Source organism: Agelaius phoeniceus, chromosome 6 (assembly GCF_051311805.1).
Source record: "Agelaius phoeniceus isolate bAgePho1 chromosome 6, bAgePho1.hap1, whole genome shotgun sequence".
NCBI lineage: Eukaryota > Metazoa > Chordata > Aves > Passeriformes > Icteridae > Agelaius > Agelaius phoeniceus.
In genome coordinates, this window is record NC_135270.1 from 63,131,442 (window position 1) to 63,154,385 (window position 22,944).

The window sequence follows — 22,944 nt, forward strand, 5'->3', positions numbered from 1 at the left end:
GATTCCCATCCCATTTCTCTGCTGGCCTTGCAGCCTCCCCTAGCTCATGGCCAGCCCCAGGAGTGGGGTTGTTTGAGGTGGGCTCCATTGGATGGATCAGGGACCTGAGAATATCAAGGTTGCGTTTGATTCCTTTAGGAGCTGGATTTGATCCTTGTGGGATTCTTCCAACTTGGAACATCCCGTAATCCTGTGATCCATGTGGTTCTGATCCCGTTTCTCTGCTGGCCTTGCAGCACCCCCAGCTCATGGCCAGGTGCAGGAGTGGAGTGATCTGGGATGGCCTTGGTTGGTTGGATCATGGAGTTGAGAATGCCAAGGTCATGTTTGATTCCTTTAAGAGCTGGACTTGATCCTTGTGGATTTTTTCCAACCCGGAATGTCCAATAATCCCATGATCCACATTATTTTCATCCCGTTTCTCTGCTGGCCTTGCAGCCGCTCAGCTCAAGGCCAGCCCCAGGAGTGGGGTTGTTTGGGGTGGGCTTGGCTGGTTGGATCTTGGAACTGAGAATGCCAAGGTCATGTTTGATTCCCTTAAGAGGTGGACTTGATCCTTGTGGGATTTTTGCAGCTAGGAACATCCCATAATTTGGTGTTCCATGTGGTTCTGATGCCGTTTCTCTGCTGGCCTTGCAGCACCCCCAGCTCGTGGCCATGTCCAGGTGTGGAGTGGTCTGGGATGGGCTTGGTTGGTTGGATCATGGAGTTGAAAATGCCAAGGTCATGTTTGATTTCTTTGAGGGCTGGACTTGATCCTTGTGGGATTCTTCCAACTTGGAACATCCCATAATTCAGTGATCCATGTGGTTCTGATTCTGTTTCTCTGCTGGCCTTGCAGCCCCTCAGCCCCAGGGGTGGAGTGGTCTGGGATGGGCTTGGTTGGTTGGATCATGGAGCTGAGAATGCCCAAGGTCATATTTAATTCCCTTAACAGTTGGACTTGATCCCTGTGGGATTTTTGCACCTTGGAACATCCCATAATTTGGTGTTCCATGTGGTTCTGATCCCGTTTCTCTGCTGGCCTTGCAGCACCCCCAACTCATGGCCAGCCCCAGGGGTAGAGTGGTCTGGGATGGGCTTGGTTGGTTGGATCATGGAGTTGAGAATGCCAAGGTCATGTTTGATTCCCTTAAGAGCTGGACTTGATCCTTGTGGATTTTTTCCAACCTGGAATGTCCAATAATCCCATGATCCATGTGATTCTCATGCCGTTTCTCTGCTGGCCTTGCAGCCCCCCCAGCTCACAGCCAGCCCCAGGAATGGGGTTGTTTGGGGTGGGCTTGGCTGGTTGGATCTTGGAGCTGAAAATGCCAAGGTCATGTTTGATTCCCTTAAGAGCTGGACTTGATCCTTGTGGGATTTTTGCAGCTTGGAACATCCCATATTTTGGTGTTCCATGTGGTTCTGATGCCGTTTCTCTGCTGGCCTTGCAGCACCCCCAGCTCATGGCCACGTCCAGGTGTGGAGTGGTCTGGGATGGGCTTGGTTGGTTGGATCATGGAGTTGAGAATGCCAAGGTTGCGTTTGATTCCCTTAAGAGCTGGACTTGATCCTTGTGGATTTTTTCCAACCTAGAACATCTGATAATCTCATGATCCACGTGATTCTCATCCCATTTCTCTGCTGGCCTTGCAGGCCCAGTGGTCTGGGATGGCTTGGTTGGTTGGATCTTGGAGCCGAGAATGCCAAGGTCGTGTCTGATTCCCTTAAGAGCTGGACTTGATTTTTGTGGTATTCCTCCTACTCGGAACACCCCGCAATTTGGTGATCCTTGCGGTTCTGATGCCGTTTCTCTGCTGGCCTTGCAGCCCCCCCCACGGTGCGGATCGTGCACTCGGGCCTGGCCTGCAACATCGAGGAGGAGCGCTACTCGGAGCGCGTCTACACCATCCGCGAGGGAGAGACCCTGGAGCTCACCTGCCTGGTCACCGGCCACCCCCGGCCACAGGTGAGTCCCTGCCCACCACACCCGTCCCCTCCGCACCCCCAGACCCTCCACGGGCTGGGTTCACCTTCAGAGTCTGCACAGTGGGCAAGATCCAACGGGATCCAGGTGCGGGATCCATCCCAGCTGCTGGGTGGATGTTGGGTGTTCCGGAGGAACATCAACGGCGGGAATGCTGGAGAGTTGTTTTGGAAAGTCTGGTGTTAAAATCAGCAATATTGTGCTTTAAATTCCTGGTGTGTTTGATTTCCATGGAGGTTGGTAAAAGAGAAGGAAAACAATTATAACGGTGACAATTGTTGGGTGAAAATCCCTAAAGTTTTCCCCTTGTCTGGGATCTTCACACCCCAGTCCTCAGAAATCCAGCTGGGATTCTGGAAGAGGGAACAGCTGGAGCAGGGAACCCAAGATCTTGGGAAAGTCTCCCTGTTCACCTGGACAGGGATGTCATGGAACCCCCAGCGTTGCAGCAGGATAAACCAGAATTACCTGGGATTTGTGCTTTAAATTCCTGGTGTGTTTGATTTCCATGGAGGTTGGTAAAAGAGAGGGAAAACAATTATAAGGGTGACAATTGTTGGAGAGTTGTTTTGGAAAATCTGGTGTTAAAATCAGCAATATTGTGCTTTAAATTCCTGGTGTGTTTGATTTCCATGGAGTTTGGTAAAAGAAAGGGAAAACAATTATAAGGGTGACAATTGTTGGGTGAAAATCCCTAAAGTTTTCCCCTTGTCTGGGATCTTTACACCCCAGTCCTCAGAAATCCAGCTGGAATTCTGGTAGAGGGAACAGCTGGAGCAGGGAACCCAAGATCTTGGGAAAGTCTCCCTGTTCACCTGGACAGGGATGTCATGGAACCCCCAGCGTTGCAGCAGGATAAACCAGAATTACCTGGGATTTGTGCTTTAAATTCCTGGTGTGTTTGATTTCCATGGAGGTTGGTAAAAGAGAGGGAAAACAATTATAAGGGTGACAATTGTTGGGTGAAAATCCCTAAAGTTGTCATGTTGTCTGGGATCTTTATACCCCAGTCCTCAGAAATCCAGCTGGAATTCTGGAAGAGGGAACAGCTGGAGCAGGGAACCCAAGAGCTTGGGAATGTCTCCCTGTTGACCTGGATCAGCGATGTCATGGAACCCCCAGCATTGCAGCAGGATAAACCAGAATTACCTGGGAATAAATCAGCTTTTTCCAGGCCTAACCTTATTTTATCGAGCTCAAGATTGTTGGCAACTCCTGCTTCACCTCCCTGGTGTGACCCCCTTGGGCCAGGACACCTCGTTAATCAGTTATTTTTAATTAGGATAACCACCAGGGAGTTTCTTTCCAAGGTGGTGAATTAAACCCTTTGCTCTTGGAATTGCAAGGGACAGGCAGGAACTGGGAGCAGGGAATTCTCTGGGAGCTCCTCCAGGAAGGAGGGGTTTGCTGTTTTTGTTGTTTATTCCATTATTGTTCCCAATTTAAGGAGAAGATTTAAAGCTAAAGCAGTGGAAGTTTATTCTCTGCTGGTTTAGGGACAGTGTTTCCAGTATTCCAATTTTTTCCTGATCTTTCCACAGGATGCTCTCAGATTTGGGTTGCACACTGCATGGAAATTGTTTTCTAGCTGCTGTTTGATCAGATGCTGGGGAATGGGGTTATAAAATATGGAGTTGTGCATTCCAAGAATGCTTTCACACTTCCACATTGACTCAAATTTTCCAATTGTTCTTGGCATGGAAACTCCTTTTGGTTTAAATGCTGGAAGAATTAAACAACCCTGGATTGGGAATTTGTAAAATCACAGAATCGTGCAATGGTTTGGGTTGGAAAGGAGATGAAAAATGAACCAGTGCCAACTCCTCCCATGGGCAGGGATATTTTCCACTCCAAGCCTTGAACATTCCCAGGGATTTCTAATCTGTAGGATTTGAGGCTGCCCGTGATGGCTCTGGGAGGAGAAATGAATTAATGAGAAAAAATTCTGGTTTTGTTTCTTTTTCTCTCCTGTCACTCCTCCTTCCTGCTTTACCAAAGCACACATTTATGCTTTTTTTGTCTTTCCAACATTTGTTCTTTTAACTTTGGGATCAATGGATGTCGTTCTTTGGGGTCTGATGACTCAGGGCTGTCTCTGATCTGCTCCAAGTCACCCTCGCAGCGATGCCACTCTGGGGGGGCCTCCCTTTGAACACAGATCTTCAGATTTAGCAAATCTTCCCATTTTCTCAGGTCATTTTGCTGCCTTTCCCACCAAAATTTTTCCCTGGGGTTATTTCCAGGCAGGGAAATTCCTGTGTTCAGAGTGGTGGTTGCACTTTCCAACTGCTGGAAATTTTCTGGAATTTCTCCTCTAAGTTTTCATGGAGTCTTCTCAGCACCAATGAGGTTTTTGGGAGGAATAATATAAGGGTGTGGGAATTATCAGAAAGAAGGAAAATTAAAAATAATTGCTCAGTTAATCCCCAAAATTCACCTCACTCCTAATTAAATATGAGACTCTGGGCACCCCAACACATCCTTGAATGTCTGCTTGTTATCCATGGAGTGATTTTGAGGCGTTCCATGTGATTAGTATTTGTTATTCCCCATTTCCCACCTTCTCACACCCAGCTTTGGAATGCACCATTAGTTGCCATAGAAATAATTTTCCTGGCTGGAATTTTTAAAGCACTTTATCCCCGCTCAGGTGAGGTGAATGCAACCCTTTTTTTTCCATAAATTGCAGCTGTCAGGAGAGGCTGGTTTGATTTTTGGATAAAATGCTGCAAAGTTTGGAGCAGGATCACCCGGTGGGGACCTGTCCTTTTCCCAGATTTTATCCAGGATCCAGGGGCTGGGCTGTCCCTGCTCTCCAGCTCCAAAGGGATGTGCCAGGATATCCAAAGGCCACTTATCCCTTGACACAAATGAGGGATTTCCTGGACTGAGTGGCTAAGAAGTGACATTTTATCCCCACTGGTGACAATCTCCTGCCCAGCCTCGAGGAATGTGCTTTTTCCTGATTTTCCTTGGGAATTCTCATCTGTGCAGGCAGGTCCAGTCATTGGAAACAAAAACTGTGACTTTCCAAAGTGTGGAATGACGTTTGGATCATAGGGAGCAGAGGAAGAAGCATCTGATGAGCAGAGATTGGCTGGGATTTTGGATTCCTGGTTTTCCACTGGAGGATGAATGGGAAATCCCTGACAGGAGGGTGTGTCCAGGCTTTTTTCCCCCAGGCTTTCTTTCCCAAGTACCAACAGGAAATGGCCTCAAGTTGTGCCAGGGAAGGTTTGCATTGGAGATAAAGAGGAATTTAATGGAAAAGGTTGCCCTGGGGCAGTGGTGGAGTCGCCATCCCTTCAGGGATTTAAAATCCCTGTGGATGTGGCACTTGGGGACATGGATCAGTGGTGGCCTTGGCAGTGCTGGGATTCAGTCTTGGATGGCTTTTCCAATCTCAGTGATTCCAGGAGTCTATAAAGACCTGGTTTGTCAATCCAGCCTCCCCCCCTCCTTGGGGTTTGCTTTCCCCTGGCTGTGATTTTTCCAGTGGTTCACCTGTGAGTGCTGTCCCACCTCGGGTGGCATTATCCCAGTGGGAATGGCACATTCCAAGCAGCAAAATGTGCAGAGCTGACAAGGGGCAGTGTCCAAGTGCTCTCCCAGTCCCTCCCAGCGCTGCAGGGTGACCTCTGGTCCACCCACCCTGTCCCCCCTCTCCCAGGTGCTGCCTCCCCACTCCTGTCATTCCCGAGGCTCGGGAAGGAGCAGCTGCCAGTGCCACACGTCATTCCAGCCATCTGGAAGCTGCACACTCCGGGATTTTTTTTTCCCCCTGTTTGGAGGTTGCAGCACATCTTAACGAGATCCCACCTCCTCCTCACATCCTCCTGCCACCCTTCTTCCAGGCAGGGCCATCGGAGCACGTCCCTTTCTCCCGGGGAAAAATCCAGGAGTGCTCACGGTGCTGCTGGGGTGTGAAGAACGTGACGGATCCGTGGCTTTCCCGGGAAGCAAAGCAGGGGAGGATCTGCTTTTAGGAGCTCTGGAATTTCTCCCTGCCTCTGTTTGGTTGTGTTTTCTTCCCACTTGTAGGAGTTGGGTGCTGTGCTGATGCCACTGAGGCAGCAGGAGCCGCTCCCCTTGGAGCTGCCAGGAGATCCCGGTGGTTTCCTGGGATTGTGAACCCGGAGCAAAGGCAGGGAAATGCTGCTCCAGAGGGGTGTGGGCCTGGAAAAACACATCCTGCCTGCTGGGAACTGGGGTGGCCAAAGGGGGCGACCCAAGGGACAAAAAGCAGGGAATGGTTGGATTGGAAGGGGCCTTGAAGCTCATATTTATATATGATTCCATATATATATTCCATATATTCCATATATTCCATATTTATATTCCATATTTATATATATGTTATATTATATATATTATATTTGCATATATTATATACATTATATTATTATATTATATTATATTATATTATATTATATTATATTATATTTATATTTATTCCATAAATATTCCATATTTATATATGATTCCATACTTATATATATATATATATATATATATATATATTTATATATGATTCCATACTTTTATATATATATATATATATATATGTGGAATTCATGGAGTCATGGAATGGTTTGGATGGGAAGGAACTTAAAGCCCATCCAGTGCTACCCCCTGCCATGGACAGGGGCACCTCCCACTGTCCCAGGCTGCTCCAACCTGGCCTTGGACATTTCCAGGGATCTGGGAGCAGCCACAGCTTCCCTGGGAATTCCATCCCAGCCCTTCACCACCCTCCCAGCCAGGAATTCCTTCCCAATATTCCCTGTTAGTTTAAATCCATTCCCCATTATCCTGTCACTCATAAACTCCTTGGGAAGCACTGAGGTCTCCCCATGAACAGACCCAGGTAAATGTGGCACGTTATAAAAAACCCTTAATTATTTCAACTGCATCCCCCTAATTGCTCCCTGTGATTAGTGGAGCCTCCTCTGACTGTGCAGAACAGGATCCTGCCTTCTCCTTATCAATCCCTGGAAAGGAAAAATTCCCATTCCCTGGCACTCCATCCATTAGGCCAGAAAAAGCAGCGTTCCCAAAACCCCCCAACAAAAACCCCCCAACAAAAACCCCACATTCTGTTCCCTTTGATCAGCTTTGAGTCAGACATAAAAGGCTCCTTTGGGGCAAAGTGGGTGCCACGTTTTTGGTTTTAATTGATAAGAATCCTTATCAAGTGCTGATGCAGCCGAGGGAAGGGGGGCGTGGGTCCCTCACACGGGAGCAGCTGTTTTCCCACCCCACTCTGCAGCTCCTTGGAGCAGTAATTGGAGCCTTGTTAGGAAAAATTGATGCTGATTCCATCTGACACTCCTCAGTTCACGGGAAGACTTTACAAATGTTCACTGAGCACCTGACAAAACCCAGCCTGACTCATGACTAAATTAGCCTGGATTTTATGCTGGAGAAAACCCTTTCCTGAACGTTTGACTCCCGTTTATCAAGGAAAAACGTTTCCATCCTGCCCTGGCATGAAAAGCAATCTGTGGTGAGGCTTCACATGACGTTTGTGCTGCTCGAAGGAGTTTATTCGGTGTTTTTCTCCCCCGAGCACAGCACCTGAATTCACACCTCTGCAGAGCTCTGCAGGGCTCAGAGCCTGCCCTGCTCTGTCTGCCAGGAGGGAGGAGCAGGAATTGTGCCAAAAATCCAGGGCAGGAATCACAGCGTCCACAGCACGGAGCAAGGGACTCCTGGAGCTGCACCAGGACCTTTGGGAATGAGCCACGGGTGCCTCTGAGCTCATCTTGAATGTCCCTTCCATCCCAAACCATTCTATGATTCCAATGGTTTGCAAGCTGACAAAAGGAATGAACTGCTGTTAATTCTCCTGTTAAAACTCCTCTTTTATCCTGAATAATCTGAGCAGTTCCTGCCACTTTTCCCGTTTCCAGGTGGCTGCTTGTCTCTCCACCAGGAATGTGTTTGCAGGTTCCTAAAAAGGGCTTGGAAGTGCAGAGGGAAAGAGGTCAAATCCAGATAAAAAGAGGTTCAATCCAAAGAGGTTAAATCCAGAAAAAAAGCAGCAGCAGGGAAGGGAAGTTTGGGTTTCAATCCCATTCCCTCAGTTGGGAATATCCATCCCAGACTTGTTACAGCCTCTGCAATCATTGGGATGAGCCTGGAGGGAATCTCATGGAGCTGGGAATGACATCAGGGTTGGGGGGTGGCACCAGAGCAGTTTCATTTTGACATTTGGGCAGCTTAGAGGGGCCAGAAATCCCATACAGAAAATTCCCAGTGCCCACAGAGCAGGACTCTCCTATTATTTTAAGGAAAACAAGACAAAATCCCAGTTCTCCTGAAATATGGACGCTTGTCCTCTGACTATTTTCCATCTGTTTTCTCCCCTCCCAAAGCTCTGCAGTGTTTTGTTTTCCCTTTGTGCTGTCAGCTTGTATTTCCCTGTTTCTGACGGGCTCAGGAAAGGCTGGAGCAGCAGCTCTGGGATAAAGCACCAGGAGCTGTTTTTCCATGGGCACATGGAAAACCATTCCTGTCTCCTGGTGCAGGGCTGGGGGTGGCTCTGGAATAAAGGCTGGAGCTGGGAGGTCTGCCTGGGAAGGAATGGCTTTGATGAGTACATGGATAATTTGGTAACCAGGGAAACCAGCAGCTGATGCAGATCAGGCGGTGCTGGTGGCTCTGGAGGGAGATCTCCCAAGGAAACGCTCGGGAGGCTTTTTCTGGAGGATCATCAGGAACCCTTCCCATTGCTGTGGAAGGAATGTTCTCCATGAAATCCCACCTGCAGAGCTGCCTCTGGGATTGCTGTGGATTCCTCTGGGTCCAGCATCAGGAGGAGCTGGCGCTGCTGGAGTGATCCTGAGGAATCCACAGAGCTGCTCCAAACACTGGAGCCCCTCTGGAGCCAGGCTGGGAGAGCTGGGAATGTTCCCCTGGAGAGCTCCAGGGAGAGCTCAGAGCCCCTGGCAGGGCCTGGAGGGACAGAAGAAGTTGCTGTTGGTGCCATCCAGGCTCAGGAATTGATCAAATCCTCACATTTTAGGGGGAAAAAAAGGCTGGGGTTTGATTAAACCCACAGGATTTAGAAGCCATTCCACAGGAAAGAGCTGAACAGCAGGAAGGATGGGCACTGGGAGAGCTGGGAAAAAGGGAATTGGATCCAAGGATGAGGCAATTCCAGGGATTCTGGGCAGAAGTTACCTCCCAGGAGCCAAAATTGTTCAAAAATGCAGCTCTGCTAGGGAAACAGGATAATTGGGAATGTTCACCTGGAAAAGGGAAGGCTCCAGGGAGAGCTCAGAGCCCCTGGCAGGGCCTGAAGGGGCTCCAGGAGAGCTGGAGAGGGACTGGGGACAAGGCATGGAGGGACAGGAGCCAGGGAATGGCTGCCAGTGCCAGAGGGCAGGGATGGGTGGGAGATTGGGAATTGGGAATTCCTGGCTGGGCTGGAATTGCCAGAGCAGCTGGGGCTGCCCCTGGATCCCTGGCAGTGCCCAAGGCCAGGCTGGACACTTGGACACCCTGGGACAGTGGGAGGTGTCCCTGCCATGGAAAATGGCTGGGATGGGATGATCCTTAAAATCCCTCCAAGCCCAAACCATTCCATGATTCTGTGATTATGGCTCCTAAAGCTCTGGAGTTTGTTGCTTAAGGGAAAAAATTCTGCTCCCAAAGCCTCACCCAGCTGAGGTGTCTGGTGGGGAGATTTGGAACAAAGTGGGATTTTCCTACTGGGATGGGAGAACGACCCCTTGGGATCCTTTTGGGATGTTCTAATGTCCATGCTGACCTTTCCATGGATAACATTTTCTCCCGGATTAAGCTCTCCTCCCTCCTCTGGCAGCAGGGAATGGTTTGGGAAGCTCCAGATGGATTTTGCTGCCTTTCACCTGAACACTTGGATGCTGCAGTGGAGTTCATCAGGCTGGAAAATCTTTATCCAGGAATATTAATATTCCCAACTAAGATTTATTCCCAAATATCTCTTTTAAAGGCTTCCCCTCTACTCCTCCCAAGTTCTTGGGCAGCTCATCCATCTGACTTTTAATTTATTTTAATTTTTTTTGCTTTTTAGAATAAACTTCTAAAAAAAATCAAGAACTTTGAACTAGCAGAGCTGAACTTGAAATAAATTCAAATATTTAATCGGGGTCAATATTTAAAAGTAATATTTAAAAGTAAAGGGATAATATTTAAAAATAATTTTTTTAAATCCCAATTTTTCTGTCCCAATTAAATTATTCCACACCAGATGTTTGTTCTAGTGCTGTCCTACAGGCCCCCAGCACAGATGTTAAAATAAAACAAACTGAACCTAAATGTTGAGTTTTCAAATAAATCTGGTTTTCTCAGAGGGGCTAAAAATCCAAGGAATTTTAAAATCCTTTTCTAGGATGCAGCAGCATCTCCATGGAACCGTTTTCGTAGGGTTTTTCTCTTTTTCTGTATTATTTTGCTTCCTAAAATCCAGTGATATTAAAAATAAAAATTAAATATTTCCAGATAATTTCTGATTTCTTTACAGAAAAACCTCACTGCTGTTCTCTGTTTTCTCTTTTCCTGTATTATATTTCTTCCTCAAATCCTGTGATATTAGAGTCAAAAATCAAATATTTCCAGATAATTCTTAATTTCTTTTTACAGACAAATCTTGCTGCACTTGATGCCTCTTTCCTGAAGTTTTCTCCTTATTTTTGATAATTCTTAATTTCTTTTTACAGAAAAATCTTGCTGCATGTGGAGACTCTTCCCTGAATTTTCATATTAGGATATTAGACATGAAAAATTCCAAATATATCAAAGTAACTCCTAATTTCATTTTTCCTTAAAAATTTTTGCTGCACTTTCCTGAATTTTCCCTATTTTCGAGTAGTTTTTTCTCCTCCTCTTCCAACGCAACAACCTCGATATAATTTTGATCAATAATATCAGATTTTTTAAATAATTCCAGGGCCATTCTGGGTTGAATCCTGGATCCTCCTGCAGATTTCGTGATTCAAGGAGATAAAAATAACGAGTGGGATTTTTTCCTTCCCCCCCCTTCCCATATGCCTGTCAATCAAAATGATAAAGATATTTCTGACTCGCAGGCTTTAATGGTGTAATTAGGGCTAATTACATGTTCCAATGATTACACATATGAACGCTAATTACATAATTGCAGACAATTATGCTAATTAGGTAAATACATCGTTAAGGAGAAAGCGCTGGCAAAATCCAGGGGATTTGCACCACGGCCAAAGAAGGTGGAATTACAACACAAGAGAAATAATCCTGCGAGTTTGGGAAATCCAGGGGACATTCCCATGTGTGGAACTGGAGTGGCTGGGGTTGGAATGGTGGTGCTGGGAAAAGCCTCCAACCTCTGTGGAATCCTGGAATGGTGCAGTGGGAGGAGCCTTCAACTTCTACAGAATCATGGAATGGTTTGGGTTGGAATGATGGTGTTGGAAAAGCCTTCAGCTGTTGAGGAATCGTGGAATGGTGTAGCTGGGAAGAGACTTTGGGGGCTGTGGAATTTTGGAATGGTGTGGTTGGGGACAGCCTTCGAATGCTGTGGGATCATGGAATGGTTCAGGTTGGAATGGTGTTATTAGGAAGAGCCTTCGAATGCTGTGGGATCATGGAATGGTTCAGGTTGGAATGGTGTTATTAGGAAGAGCCTTTGAGTGCTGTGGAATGTTGGAATGGCTCAGGTTGGAATGGTGCAGCTGGGAAGAGCCTTAGAGCGCTGTGGAATCATGGAATGGATGGGTTGGGTTCCCAACAACGCCATTCCATGAATGGTTTGGGATGGAGTGGTGTTGTTGGGAAGAGCCTTTGAGTGCTGTGGAATGTTGGGATGGTTTGGGTTGGAATGGTGTTGTTGGAAGGAGCCTTTGAGTGCTATGGAATGTTGGGATGGTGCAGCTGGGAAGAGCCTGGAAGTGCAGTGGAATAATGGAATGGATGGGTTGGGTTCCCAACAACGCCATTCCATGAATGGTTTGGGATGGAGTGGTGTTGTTGGGAAGAGCCTTTGAGTGCTGTGGAATCTTGGGATGATTTGGGTTGGAATGGTGTTGTTGGAAGGAGCCTTTGAGTGCTATGGAATGTTGGGATGGTGCAGCTGGGAAGAGCCTTGAAGTGCAATAGGATCATGGAATGGATGGGTTGGGTTCCCAACAACGCCATTCCATGAATGGATGGGCTGGAATGGTGAAATTGGGAAAAGCCTTTAAGTGCTATGGAATCTTGGGATGATTTGGGTTGGAGTGGTGTTGCTGGGAAGAGCCTTAGAGCGCTGTGGAAAAGAAATCCAGGGAATTTGCACCAGAGCCAAAGAAAGATGAATTATAATAAAAGAGAAGAAATCCTCGAAGTCTGGAAAATCCAGGAGCCATTCCCATGGAGGAAATTGGAATGGTTTGGATTGGAATGGTGTAGTTGGCAGGAGCCTTCAGCTGCTATGGAATCTTGGAATGGTTTGAGTTGGAATGGTGTTGCTGGAAAGAGCCTTGAAGTGCAGTGGAATCCATGGAATGGATGGCTTGGGTTCCCAACAACGCCATTCCATGAATGGATGGGCTGGAATGCTGAAACTGGGAAAAGCCTTTAAGTGCTATGGAATCTTGGGATGATTTGGGTTGGGAGAACCTCAAACCCCACCCAGTGCCAGCCCTGCCATGGCAGGGACACCTCCCACTGTCCCAGGGTGCCCCAGTGTCCAGCCTGGCCTTGGGCACTGCCAGGGATCCAGGGGCAGCCACAGCTGCTCTGGCAATTCCAGCCCAGCCAGGAATTCCCAATTCCCAATCTCCCACCCATCTCTGCCCTCTGGCACTGGGAGCCATTCCCTGGCTCCTGTCCCTCCTGTCCCTCAGGCAGTTATGGGTTACTGGCTGCCCCCTTTTCCCAGTGCTGTTTTATCCAGTTTTAATCATTCCCTGATTTTTAGCTCTCTTCCCTTCCCTTTGGAAATTCCCTTCATTGCTTCCCATTGTGCTGATTCCCTTAACCCTGCCTTTCCAAACCCTTAATCCCAGCCCTTAGTCCTGGTTTTATTCCTAGCTGCAAGCAGATCCAGGCCTTTTTTTCTTTTTTTATTCCTTTACACCTCCTTGCAATTCTCCTGAAATGTGGGAAGCGTTCCCAGATTCCGTTCCTTGGCACTGGTGGGAGTTGTTGGAAGGTGTGCCAGGAGTGCTCCACAAGACATGAATGATGCTATTTGGGATTACTGGAGTTTGCTGAGTTTTTCTTCTCCTGGAATTGGAAATGAGCTGGAATCTCAGCCAGTGGGTTGCCAACACCTTTCCAATTCCTTTTCCCAGAACAAAGGAATTGCTGGGATCTTTTTAAGCCGTGCCAGGTTCGGGGAAGGAGAGATTTGATCCTTTTCCAGTATTTTTTAACATTGTTTGAGGTGTTTTCCTGCCTGGAGGAGACTTTGCCAGTTTAGCCTCTGGAAAAAAGGGAAAATCGGTGTTCACAGAGCAAAAACCATGGAAACATTGAGTCAAAAATCTTTGGAATTTCCATCCTGACTGATTCCACAAATTCCTTGTCCTGTCTTCAGTACCCAGCGTGTGCAGGCAGGACGTGCTCAGGCTGATATTTTGGAATTGCCTGATGGAAACGTTGCATCCAATGACTGGGATAAGAAGGCATGGATGGATTAAATTGCCACCAAGGAATAATCTCCTTTTTGGAATGTGTTTAGATCCCATAATTTTGTGTCATCACATTTTTAATACTTTGTGACCATCAGGATCTCATAATTTGAAAGCAAAGGGTTTTTTTTTTTTAGGAAAAATCCCAAACAAATAACCCTTGTTCAGCCAGTTACTCTGATTCCTAATTTTCTAAGGAATATTTTATATGGAATATCTGATTTTTTAAGGAATCAGGGAGTTTTTGCAGGATCTATGACTCGTTGTTAGCAGCTGCTGCTCTTGCCTGGCCAAGCTGGGCTGCCAAATCCCTCTTATGGAAATTCCCACCCTTTTCCCATTTTTCTCTGCTCCCCCTCCCCAGTTCTCTCACTTTTCCAGCAAAATCAAATGCCAGCTCCTTTGTTTGTCACCACAGCTGAACCCGGTGGCAGCTCAGACTCTCACTCCCATTTTGGGATCAGCGGGAGCATTGGGAGGAATTGGGATCCTGTGGGAGGAAAATATGGCGCAGCTGATTGGGATCGCTGGGAGATTTAGGGTTTGGATCACTGGGGCATTGAAGGTTTGGATCTCTGCGAGATTTAGGGTTTGGATCACTGGAAAATTTAGGATTTGGATCAGTGGGAAATTTAAGGCTTGGGTCACTGGGAGATTGAATGTTTGGATCTTTGCGATTTAGGGTTTCATCACAGGGAGATTCAAGGTTTGGATCACTGAGAGATTTAGGGTTTGGATCATTATGATTTAGGGTTTGGATCACAGGGAGATTTAAGGTTTGGATCTTTGTGATTTAGGGTTTGGATCACAGGGAAATTTAGGGTTTGGATCATTATGATTTAGGGTTTGGATCACAGGGAGATTTAAGGTTTGATTCTTTGAGATTTAGGGTTTGGATCTCTAGGAGATTTTGATTTTGGATCACTGAGAGATTTAAGGCTTGGATCTCTGGGAGATTTAGGGTTTGGATCATTGAGATTTACTGCTGGGATCACTGGGAAACTCAGGCTTTGGTTCGTTGTTATTTAGGGTTTGGATTACTGACAAATTTAGGGTTTGGATCATCGAGACCTGGGATTTAGTTCAGAAAATTTCCTGGAAATGAGGTTGGGGTTCATTTTCAGTCTTGCCAGGATATTCTGGAAACACCAACAAGCTCTGATGTGAACATGAACTGGGATGCACCAACTCCCAAAAGTTAGGGATTTTCCTGGAGTTTCTTTCTCTGCTGTTGGCACTGTCTGAAGGACAACACAATTTTTCTGGATTATTTTTTATGGAGTTTTAAAAATGGGAACAGGTTTAATCAAACAGGCTGATTTTGATCTGCATGGGATCAATAACCTCAGTGATGTTCCAGGGCATGACGTGGTGGGAACAGGGCCCCTTAAACCCGGCCTTGGGGGAGCTCCACTGAGCTGGATTTAGTCAGGTCTGGAAGAGGCTTCCCAAAAACCAGCCTGGCTTCCTGTGGAGTGTGCCTTGGAGGAGGGCGGCAAAGTTCTGTGGGCCTGACGGAGAAAAAAATCAGGGATGGCTGAAACTTTGGAGATTGAGCTTGGCACTGGTGAGGTCCCACCTCAGATCTTGGGGTCAGTTGGGTTCGTTCATGACAGGAAGGACATGGAGGGGCTGGAGTGTGTCCAGGGAAGGGAATGGAGCTGGGAAGGGTCTGGAGAATCCCTGAGGGAGCTGGGCAGGGGCTGCAGAATCCCTGAGGGAGCTGGGCAGGGGCTGCAGAATCCCTGAGGGAGCCGGGCAGGGGCTGCAGAATCCCTGAGGGAGCTGGGCAGGGGCTGCAGAATCCCTGAGGGAGCTGGGCAGGGGCTCAGCCTGGAGCAAAGGAGGCTCAGGGGGCCCTTGTGGCTCTGCACAGCTCCTGCCAGGAGGGCACAGCCGGGGGGGTCGGGCTCTGCTCCAGGGCACAGGGACAGGAGCAGAGGGAACGGCCTCAGGCTGGGCCAGGGCAGCTCAGGGTGGGCACAGCAGGAATTTCCCCATGGAAAGGGGGCTCAGGAACTGCCCAGGGAGGGTTGCAGTGCCCATCCCTGCAGGTGTCCCCTGGAGGTGGCACTGAGAGCTCTGGGCTGGGGACAAGGTGGGCATTGGGCACAGCTGGGACTCTGATCTTGGAGCTCTTTTCCAGCCTCAGGGATTCTGGGAGGTTCAGATTGGATATTTGGGGAAAATTTCTTCCCTCAAGGGGTTCCCCAGCCCTGGCACAGGTACAGGGTGGAGTCCCCATGCCTGGAGGGATTTCACATCCATGTGGATGTGGCACCTGGGGACATGGGGCAGTGGTGGCCTTGGCAGGGCCATGTTGGACTTTGTGATCTTGGAGGACTTTTCCAACCTTCAAGATTCTGTGAAATTATGAGGGACAGGAATCTCCTGAAAACCAGTTTGGGGCGTTTGAAGAAGGGCTTAGTTGCTTTTGTTTTGCCTTTTTGTTTGTTTGGGGTTTTTATCTGTGTTCCTTTATTCATGTCACTTCCCAGCCCCAAATCTTCGTGTCAGCCCCAGAATCCCTCCCCTAATGATTGTGACAGGTAGTGGAGTCAAGATTTTTACTGCTGCAGGATTAGAGAAGAAACATTTCCTTGTGTGGAGCTCAGCTGGGTCGTTGTCATCCCTGACAGCGTTTTGGGAACGCTCAGTGAAGCTGCTTCCCTGTTTTTTTACTCCTTCAAGGGGAGTAAAATGAGTGGAGATGGGGAGAAGGAAAAGCACAAACAACACTGAAATTGTTGTTTTAAGAGGCAAAAAAACCTCTCAATTTGAGCTGCCTGGGTTTCACCACGGCTTTGTCACTTCGAACCACGGTTCTGCTCTGAGGAGTGAATTTGAAGTGGAAAAAAATCAGTTTTAGGCATTTTCCCCTCTCTGTTTAGACTGCAGTGTTCGAATTTAATGACACAAACACATTTTGATGCCTTTTTACTCTTGAGGGAAACAAATCCCTCTGGGAACAGGGAACTGCAGGCTCCTGTTTTCCCAGTCCTGCTTGGGGTGGGAGGGAGCAGCTCCAAAGTTCTCCATCCTCCAAAGGTCCCGTTCCCAAAGTGGGTGAAGGCATCACCTCTGGGCTGGGGTAACAGCTTGGGGTAAACTGGGACCTCGGAGGTTGCCCAGGGAGGCAAATTCCTGGGAAAACTTGGAATGCTCAGTGATTTTTAGGGAAAAATTGGGATTTGCACCTTTGGACAGTGAGGGTGGTGCATTGGTGGCAGTTGGGTGGTGGAAATCCCAAACCTGGGAATGGTTTAATGGAGCTGCTCCTGGTGCTGCAGAGGAGATTTCCAGTCCCTGGGTCCATCCTGAAACTTCCAGCATTCCCAGAAAAATCCTTTGGAAGTGCTGACTCTGATTTAGTGGCACATCATGAGTCAAAGATGTTTTGCATGAACATTTGGGGCTGAGCAAGCAGAAAGTAAATCCTGATCCATTTTATTACTTCCTTAACTTTGCCTTTTGCATTGGGAATTGATCCATAATCGATTTCTGCTCCCCCCTGGGTGTTTTAAATCTGTTGATGGTTATTCCCTGATTTTTCCCGGGATACTGTGCCATTGCTGAGCTTATCCCTTGCTTTCCTGAGGAAATTTTTGTTGTTTTAGTGAGTTCTGTGTTTTTTCTCCAGACCTTTGCTTGATGTTCCACATCTTCCTGAGGTTTCACCCCTCAAAGAGGGACCCTTTCCTTGGATTTCAATCCAAGGGAATTGTGGAAGCTTTAGATGGAGGGAATGGGAAATTCCTACTCTGGTTATTTTCTGGTTTGTGGAAGAAAAATGAATTTTTTAGTTCACTGGGGATTCAGAGCAGTGCTGGGACATGGAGCACTGGAGAGCACTGGGATCACCTCCCCATTCCCAGTTCTTTCCATGGAATCCTGGAATGGGTTGGAAGGGATGTTAAAAACCATCTTATTCCAAGGCACCCCTGCCATGGCAGGGACACCTCCCACTGTCCCAGGGTGCCCCAGTGTCCAGCCTGGCCTTGGGCACTGCCAGGGATCCAGGGGCAGCCACAGCTGCCCTGGCAATTCCAGCCCAGCCAGGAATTCCCAATTCCCAATCTCCCACCCATCCCTGCCCTCTGGCACTGGGAGCCATTCCCTGGCTCCTGTCCCTCCATCCCTTGTCCCCAGTCCCTCTCCAGCTCTCCTGGAGCCCCTTCAGGCCCTGCCAGGGGCTCTGAGCTCTCCCTGGATCCTTCCCTTTTCCAGGGGAACATTCCCAATTATCCTGTTTCCCTAGCAGAGCTGCATTTTTGAACAATTTTGGCTCCTGGGAGGTAACTCCTGCCCAGAATTCCTGGAATTGCCTCATCCTTGGATCCAATTCCCTTCTTTCCAGCTCTCCCAGTGCCCATCCTTCGTGGTTTTCAGCTCTTTCCTGTGGAATGGCTCCTAAATCCTGCGGGTTTAATTAAATTCCAGCTGTTTTTTTTCCCCCTAAAATGTGAGGATTTGATCAATTCCTGAGCCTGGATGGCACCAACAGCAACTTCTTCTGTCCCTGGGAAAAAAAACCAAAACCAATAGATTTAGACAGGTCCACAAGGGAAATAAGAGTCTGGATTTGGATTTTATGGAGTTCTCATCCCCGGGCTTGATTTTGTGCTGCTTTAGAAGCTGAAAATGACAAAATGTGTTGTATTTATTTGCCTTTAATGAATTCCTTGGGATTCCCAGGCATTGAAGTTATGAGGATGTGTTTGTGGTTCCAGGGGTGTGACATGGAATTGTAGCACTGAGTATCCTGCATGAAAAGGAATAATTAAGGAATTCCAATGGAGTTTTGTCTGCTTCTTTCTGCCCTTAAATTATTTATTATTTATTAACCTTTATTATGAAGGTGAATTAAAAAAAAAAAATCAAATTTGCTGAATAAAAAACACAGGGAGAATTTAAAAAATGTCCAAAATTTGGAGCTGTTCAGATAATTTCCTCAACTTCCTGGGATAATTTAAGTAGGTGCCAGTCCAGAGTTTCCCACCCGGAAGGTTCAAATAATCCTGTGAAAAATTCAGTGAAATTCCTGACCTCAACTCCCAGTTAATGCTGAAAAAGGCATTTTCCAGCTGTGCAGGATGGAAAATCCATCATTCTTCAGTGTGATATTGATAGAAAAAATGTTTATGGATTATTCAGGATTAAAGTGTTAATTTTTTTGAAGCAAGGAAACATCTGAAAGTTCTAAGGAAAAACATTGGAATCAAAGTAATCCAAATTAATCAAAGATTAATTGCTGCAATCAATCATTGGCCATGTTATTCCAAATTTTTTTGGGAAAGAATTTGTGGGTATTTCCCTAAATCCTGCTTTTTCATAAAAAAAAGACTGATCAAACTGAGCAGGATAAAGGAATTTTTTCAATTTATTATTTTTAACCATTTTTAACTGAAGTTTTACCAATTTACATAAGAATGAAATATTTTTTTTCCTCGGGATACACTCATTAAAACCCTTTTAAATTATTCTGCAATTCCTTAAAATCCCTTTATTTTCTCCAGTAGCATTTGGACTTTCAGCCTTGAAGTGTAAGTAAAGTTTCCTCTGCAATTCCAAAGCTGAATCCCAAATTTTTGGGATTCAGACCTCTAGGATATCTGCCTGATTTTTCCAGAGTTTGGATGCCAATGTGTAAAATCTGAATTCAAATGTGAAGGAATGGATTTTTTAAGTTGATTTTATTTAATTGATTTTATTTATTTTTGGAGGGATCCCCAAATTCCAGTTTCAGGATTACTCTGGAATCTTTGAGAATAAAGTGAAAAAAAACCACTGAAACTTTTCCGTAGGAGTTGTAACTTTGTGAGTTTGCTGCTGATTTTTTCCTGTAATTTTCCAAAGCTTTCCTCTTCTGGAAAATAAAAGGAAATCTCTGTTTCCCAATGTGTTACAAAAGAGCAATTTCCTTGGGATCCTTGGCACGGAATCTGGATGCTCATGTCCTGCCTGTTCACAGCTCCTGCCACTGCTGGCTTTTCCTTGGGTCAGGAAAAAAATTGTGTTTCCCTGGAAAAAAGGAAGTGTTGGGATGTGCAATCCCAAGGACGTGAGTTGGCCCATAAAGGCAATTTATCCTCTGGAAGTGGGAGGCCATTCCCTGTGATCATGGAATCACAGAATCCCGGAATGGTTTGGGTTGGAAGGGGCCTTAAATCCCATCCTATTGCAACCCCTATCCCATTCCATCTCCCACCATCCCAGGCTGCTCCAAGCCCCAGTGTCCAGCCTGGCCTTGGGCACTGCCAGGGATCCAGGGACAGCCACAGCTGCTCTGGCAATCCCAGCCCAGCCCTTTCCCGCCCTCCCAACCAGGAATTTCTTCCCAATATCCAACCCAAATCTCCCCTTTTCCAACTTAAAGCCATTCCCTGTGTCCTGGCCTTCCATCCCTTGTCCCAAATCCCTCTCAAGCTCTTCTGGAGAACTGGGGCTTGGAACACCCTGGCACGGTGGGAGATGTCCCTGGGCTGGAATTGGATGGGATTTAAGGTCCCTTCCCACCCAAACTATTCCATGATTCTGTGATTACAAAAAAAAAAGGAAATATGAATTAATTTCTCCTCCCAGACCCAGCACAGGCAGCCTCAAATCCCATGGATCAGAAATCCCTGGGAATGTTCAAGGCCTGGAGCAACCTGGGATAGTGGGAGGTGTCCCTGCCGTGACAGGGCCTGGAACAGGATCCTTAAACTCCCCCAACCCAAACCATTCCATGATCACATGAAATGCAGCTCCTCAGGGACTCCTGGATGAAATGTTTGTTCCATTGAATTTCTTGGGAATTTCCCTGAGTCACCCAAGGTGAAATCCCCGTGCCACCCACACAAATCTTGTGGTTTGATGCTGAGTTTTAGACTGTGCCCATCTTCCAGACCTAAAGTTATCCTGGGTTTTGGTGTTGAGGTTTAGGCTGTACCCACTTTCCAGGCTTAAGGGTAATCCTGGATTTTGGTGCCCTGTTTCAGACTCTGCCCATTTTCCAGAACTAAAATAATCCTGGATTTTGGTGCCGAGTTTCAGACTCTGCCCATTTTCCAGACCTAAAGTTATCACAGGTTTTGGTGCCGAGTTTTAGACTGTGCCTATTTTCCAGACCTAAAGTAATCCTGTATTTCAGTGTCAAGTTTCAGACTGTGCCCATTTTCCAGACCTAAAAGTAATCCTGGATTTTGGTGCTGAGTTCCAGACTGTGCCCATTTTCCAGACCTGAAGTAATCCTGGATTTCGGTGCTGAGTTTTAGACTGCGCCCATTTTCCAGACCTAAAGGTAATCCTGGTTTTTGGTGCTTGCTCAGATCAGGTGGACCAAAACAGCAGGAAGTGCCTCTGACAGATTCCAAGATTCCAGTGTCTTCAACGAAACCCTGAGGATTTCCAACATCCAGAGACACCAGGGAGGCCGCTACTACTGCAAGGCTGAGAACGGCCTGGGCTCCCCGGCCATCAAATCCATCCGAGTGGACGTGTACTGTGAGTAAATCCTTGGAATTCTGCCTTTGCTCCTTTAGAAATGCCTTAAAATATCTGTTGTTCCCAAGAAACGTTCAGCTCCTCGGGAATCCCGATTTTAATGGCGGATGCCACGGATTCGCGGAGTTTTTACAGTTGGAAAAGTGTGAAGGGTTGGGATTGCAGGGAAAAATGTGAGGGATTTGGATTGTGGTGAGGGATGTGAAGGACTGGAATTGCAGGGAAAAGTGTGAAGGACTGGGATTACAGGAAAAAATGTGAAGGATTTGGATTGTGGTGAAAAATGTGATGGATTTGGATTGCAAGGGAAAGGTGAAGGATTGGGATTGGGTGAAAAATGTGATGGATTGGGATTGTGGTGAAGGATGTGAAGGATTGGGATTGTAGGGAAAAATGTGATGGATTTGGATTGCAAGGGAAATGTGAGGGATTGGGATTGGAATGAAAAATATGAAGGGTTGGGATTGCAGGGAAAAATGTGGATAATTGGGATTGTGGTGAGGCATGTGAAGAGTTGGGATTGCAGGGAAAAATGTGGATGATTGGGATGGCAGGAAAAAAATGTGAAGGATTTGGATTGCAAGGGAAACATGAAGGATTGGTATTGGAGTAAAAAATATGAAAGATTGGGATTGTGGTGAAGGATGTGAAGGATTGGGATTGGAGTGAAAAATGTGAAGGGTTGGGATTGCAGGGAAAAATGTGGATGATTTGGATTGTGGTGAGGGATGTGAAGGCAGGGAAAACTGTGAGGGATTAGGATTACAGGAAAAAAATGTGAAGGATTTGGATTGGAGTGAAAATATGAAGGTCGGGATCGCAGTGAAAAATGTGAAGGATTGGGATAGTGGTGAAAAATGTGAAGGATTTGGATTGCAAGGGAATTGTGAAGGATTAGGATTGTAGTGAAAAATATGAAAGATTGGGATTGGAGTGAAAAATGTGAAGGGTTGGGATTGCAGGGAAAAATGTGAAGGAATTGGATTGGAGTGAAAAATACGAAGGATTTGGATTTCAGTGAAAAATGTGAAGAGTTAGGATTATGGCAAAAATATGAAGGATTAGGATTGTGGTGAGGGGTGTGAAGGACTGGGACAGTGGTACAAAATATGAAGGATTTGGATTTCAGTGAAAAATCTGAAGGATGTAGACTGCAAGGAAAAATATGAAGGATTGGGAATGAAGGAAAAGTATGATGGATGGGGATTGTGGTGAAAAATAAGAAATATTTGGATTTCAATGAAAAATGTGAAGGATTGGGATTGCAGTGAAAAATAGGAAAGGTTGGGATTGCAATGAGAAACACAAAGGATTGGAATTGCAGGAGAAAATGTGAAGGATTTGGATTCTGGTGAAGAACGTAAAGGATTTGGATTGTGGGGAAAAATATGAAATATTTGGATTGTGGTGAAGAATGTGAAGGGTTGGGGTCGGAGTGAAAATGTAAAGGATGTGGATTGCAGTGAAAAGTCTGAAGGATGTGGATTGCAGGGAAAAATGTGAATGATTGAGAATGCAGGGAAAAGTGTGAAGGATTTGGATTGCAGGGAAAAATAAGAAATACTCAAATTTCAGTGAAAATGTGAAGGATTGGGTTGCAGGAAAAAAACAGGAAAGATTGGGAATGTGGTGAGGAATACAAAGGATTGGGATTGCTTTAGGCCCTGCCAGGGGCTCTGGGGTCTCCCTGGAGCCTTCTCCTCTCCAGGTGAATGTTCCCAGCTCTGCCAGCAGAGCTGCTCCATCCCTTGGATCATCCTGGAGCCTCCTCTGGACTCTGGATTGTGAAATTTGTTTTGGGTTCACTCACAGAATCCCAAAATGGTTTGGGTCAGAAGGGACCTTAAATCCCAT

The 22,944-nt window shown here is 46.6% G+C and overlaps 1 protein-coding gene across 1 annotated transcript in view; it reads left to right on the forward strand.

The window, feature by feature from the left end:
* Positions 1-22,944, forward strand: part of MDGA2 (MAM domain containing glycosylphosphatidylinositol anchor 2) — a 217,951-nt gene that overhangs the window by 68,140 nt on the left and 126,867 nt on the right. Inside the window, exons 2-3 of the mRNA XM_054635413.2 lie at positions 1,812-1,951; positions 20,916-21,090. Coding sequence (XP_054491388.2) covers positions 1,812-1,951; positions 20,916-21,090 — 315 coding nt within the window. The remainder of the gene's footprint in view (positions 1-1,811; positions 1,952-20,915; positions 21,091-22,944) is intronic.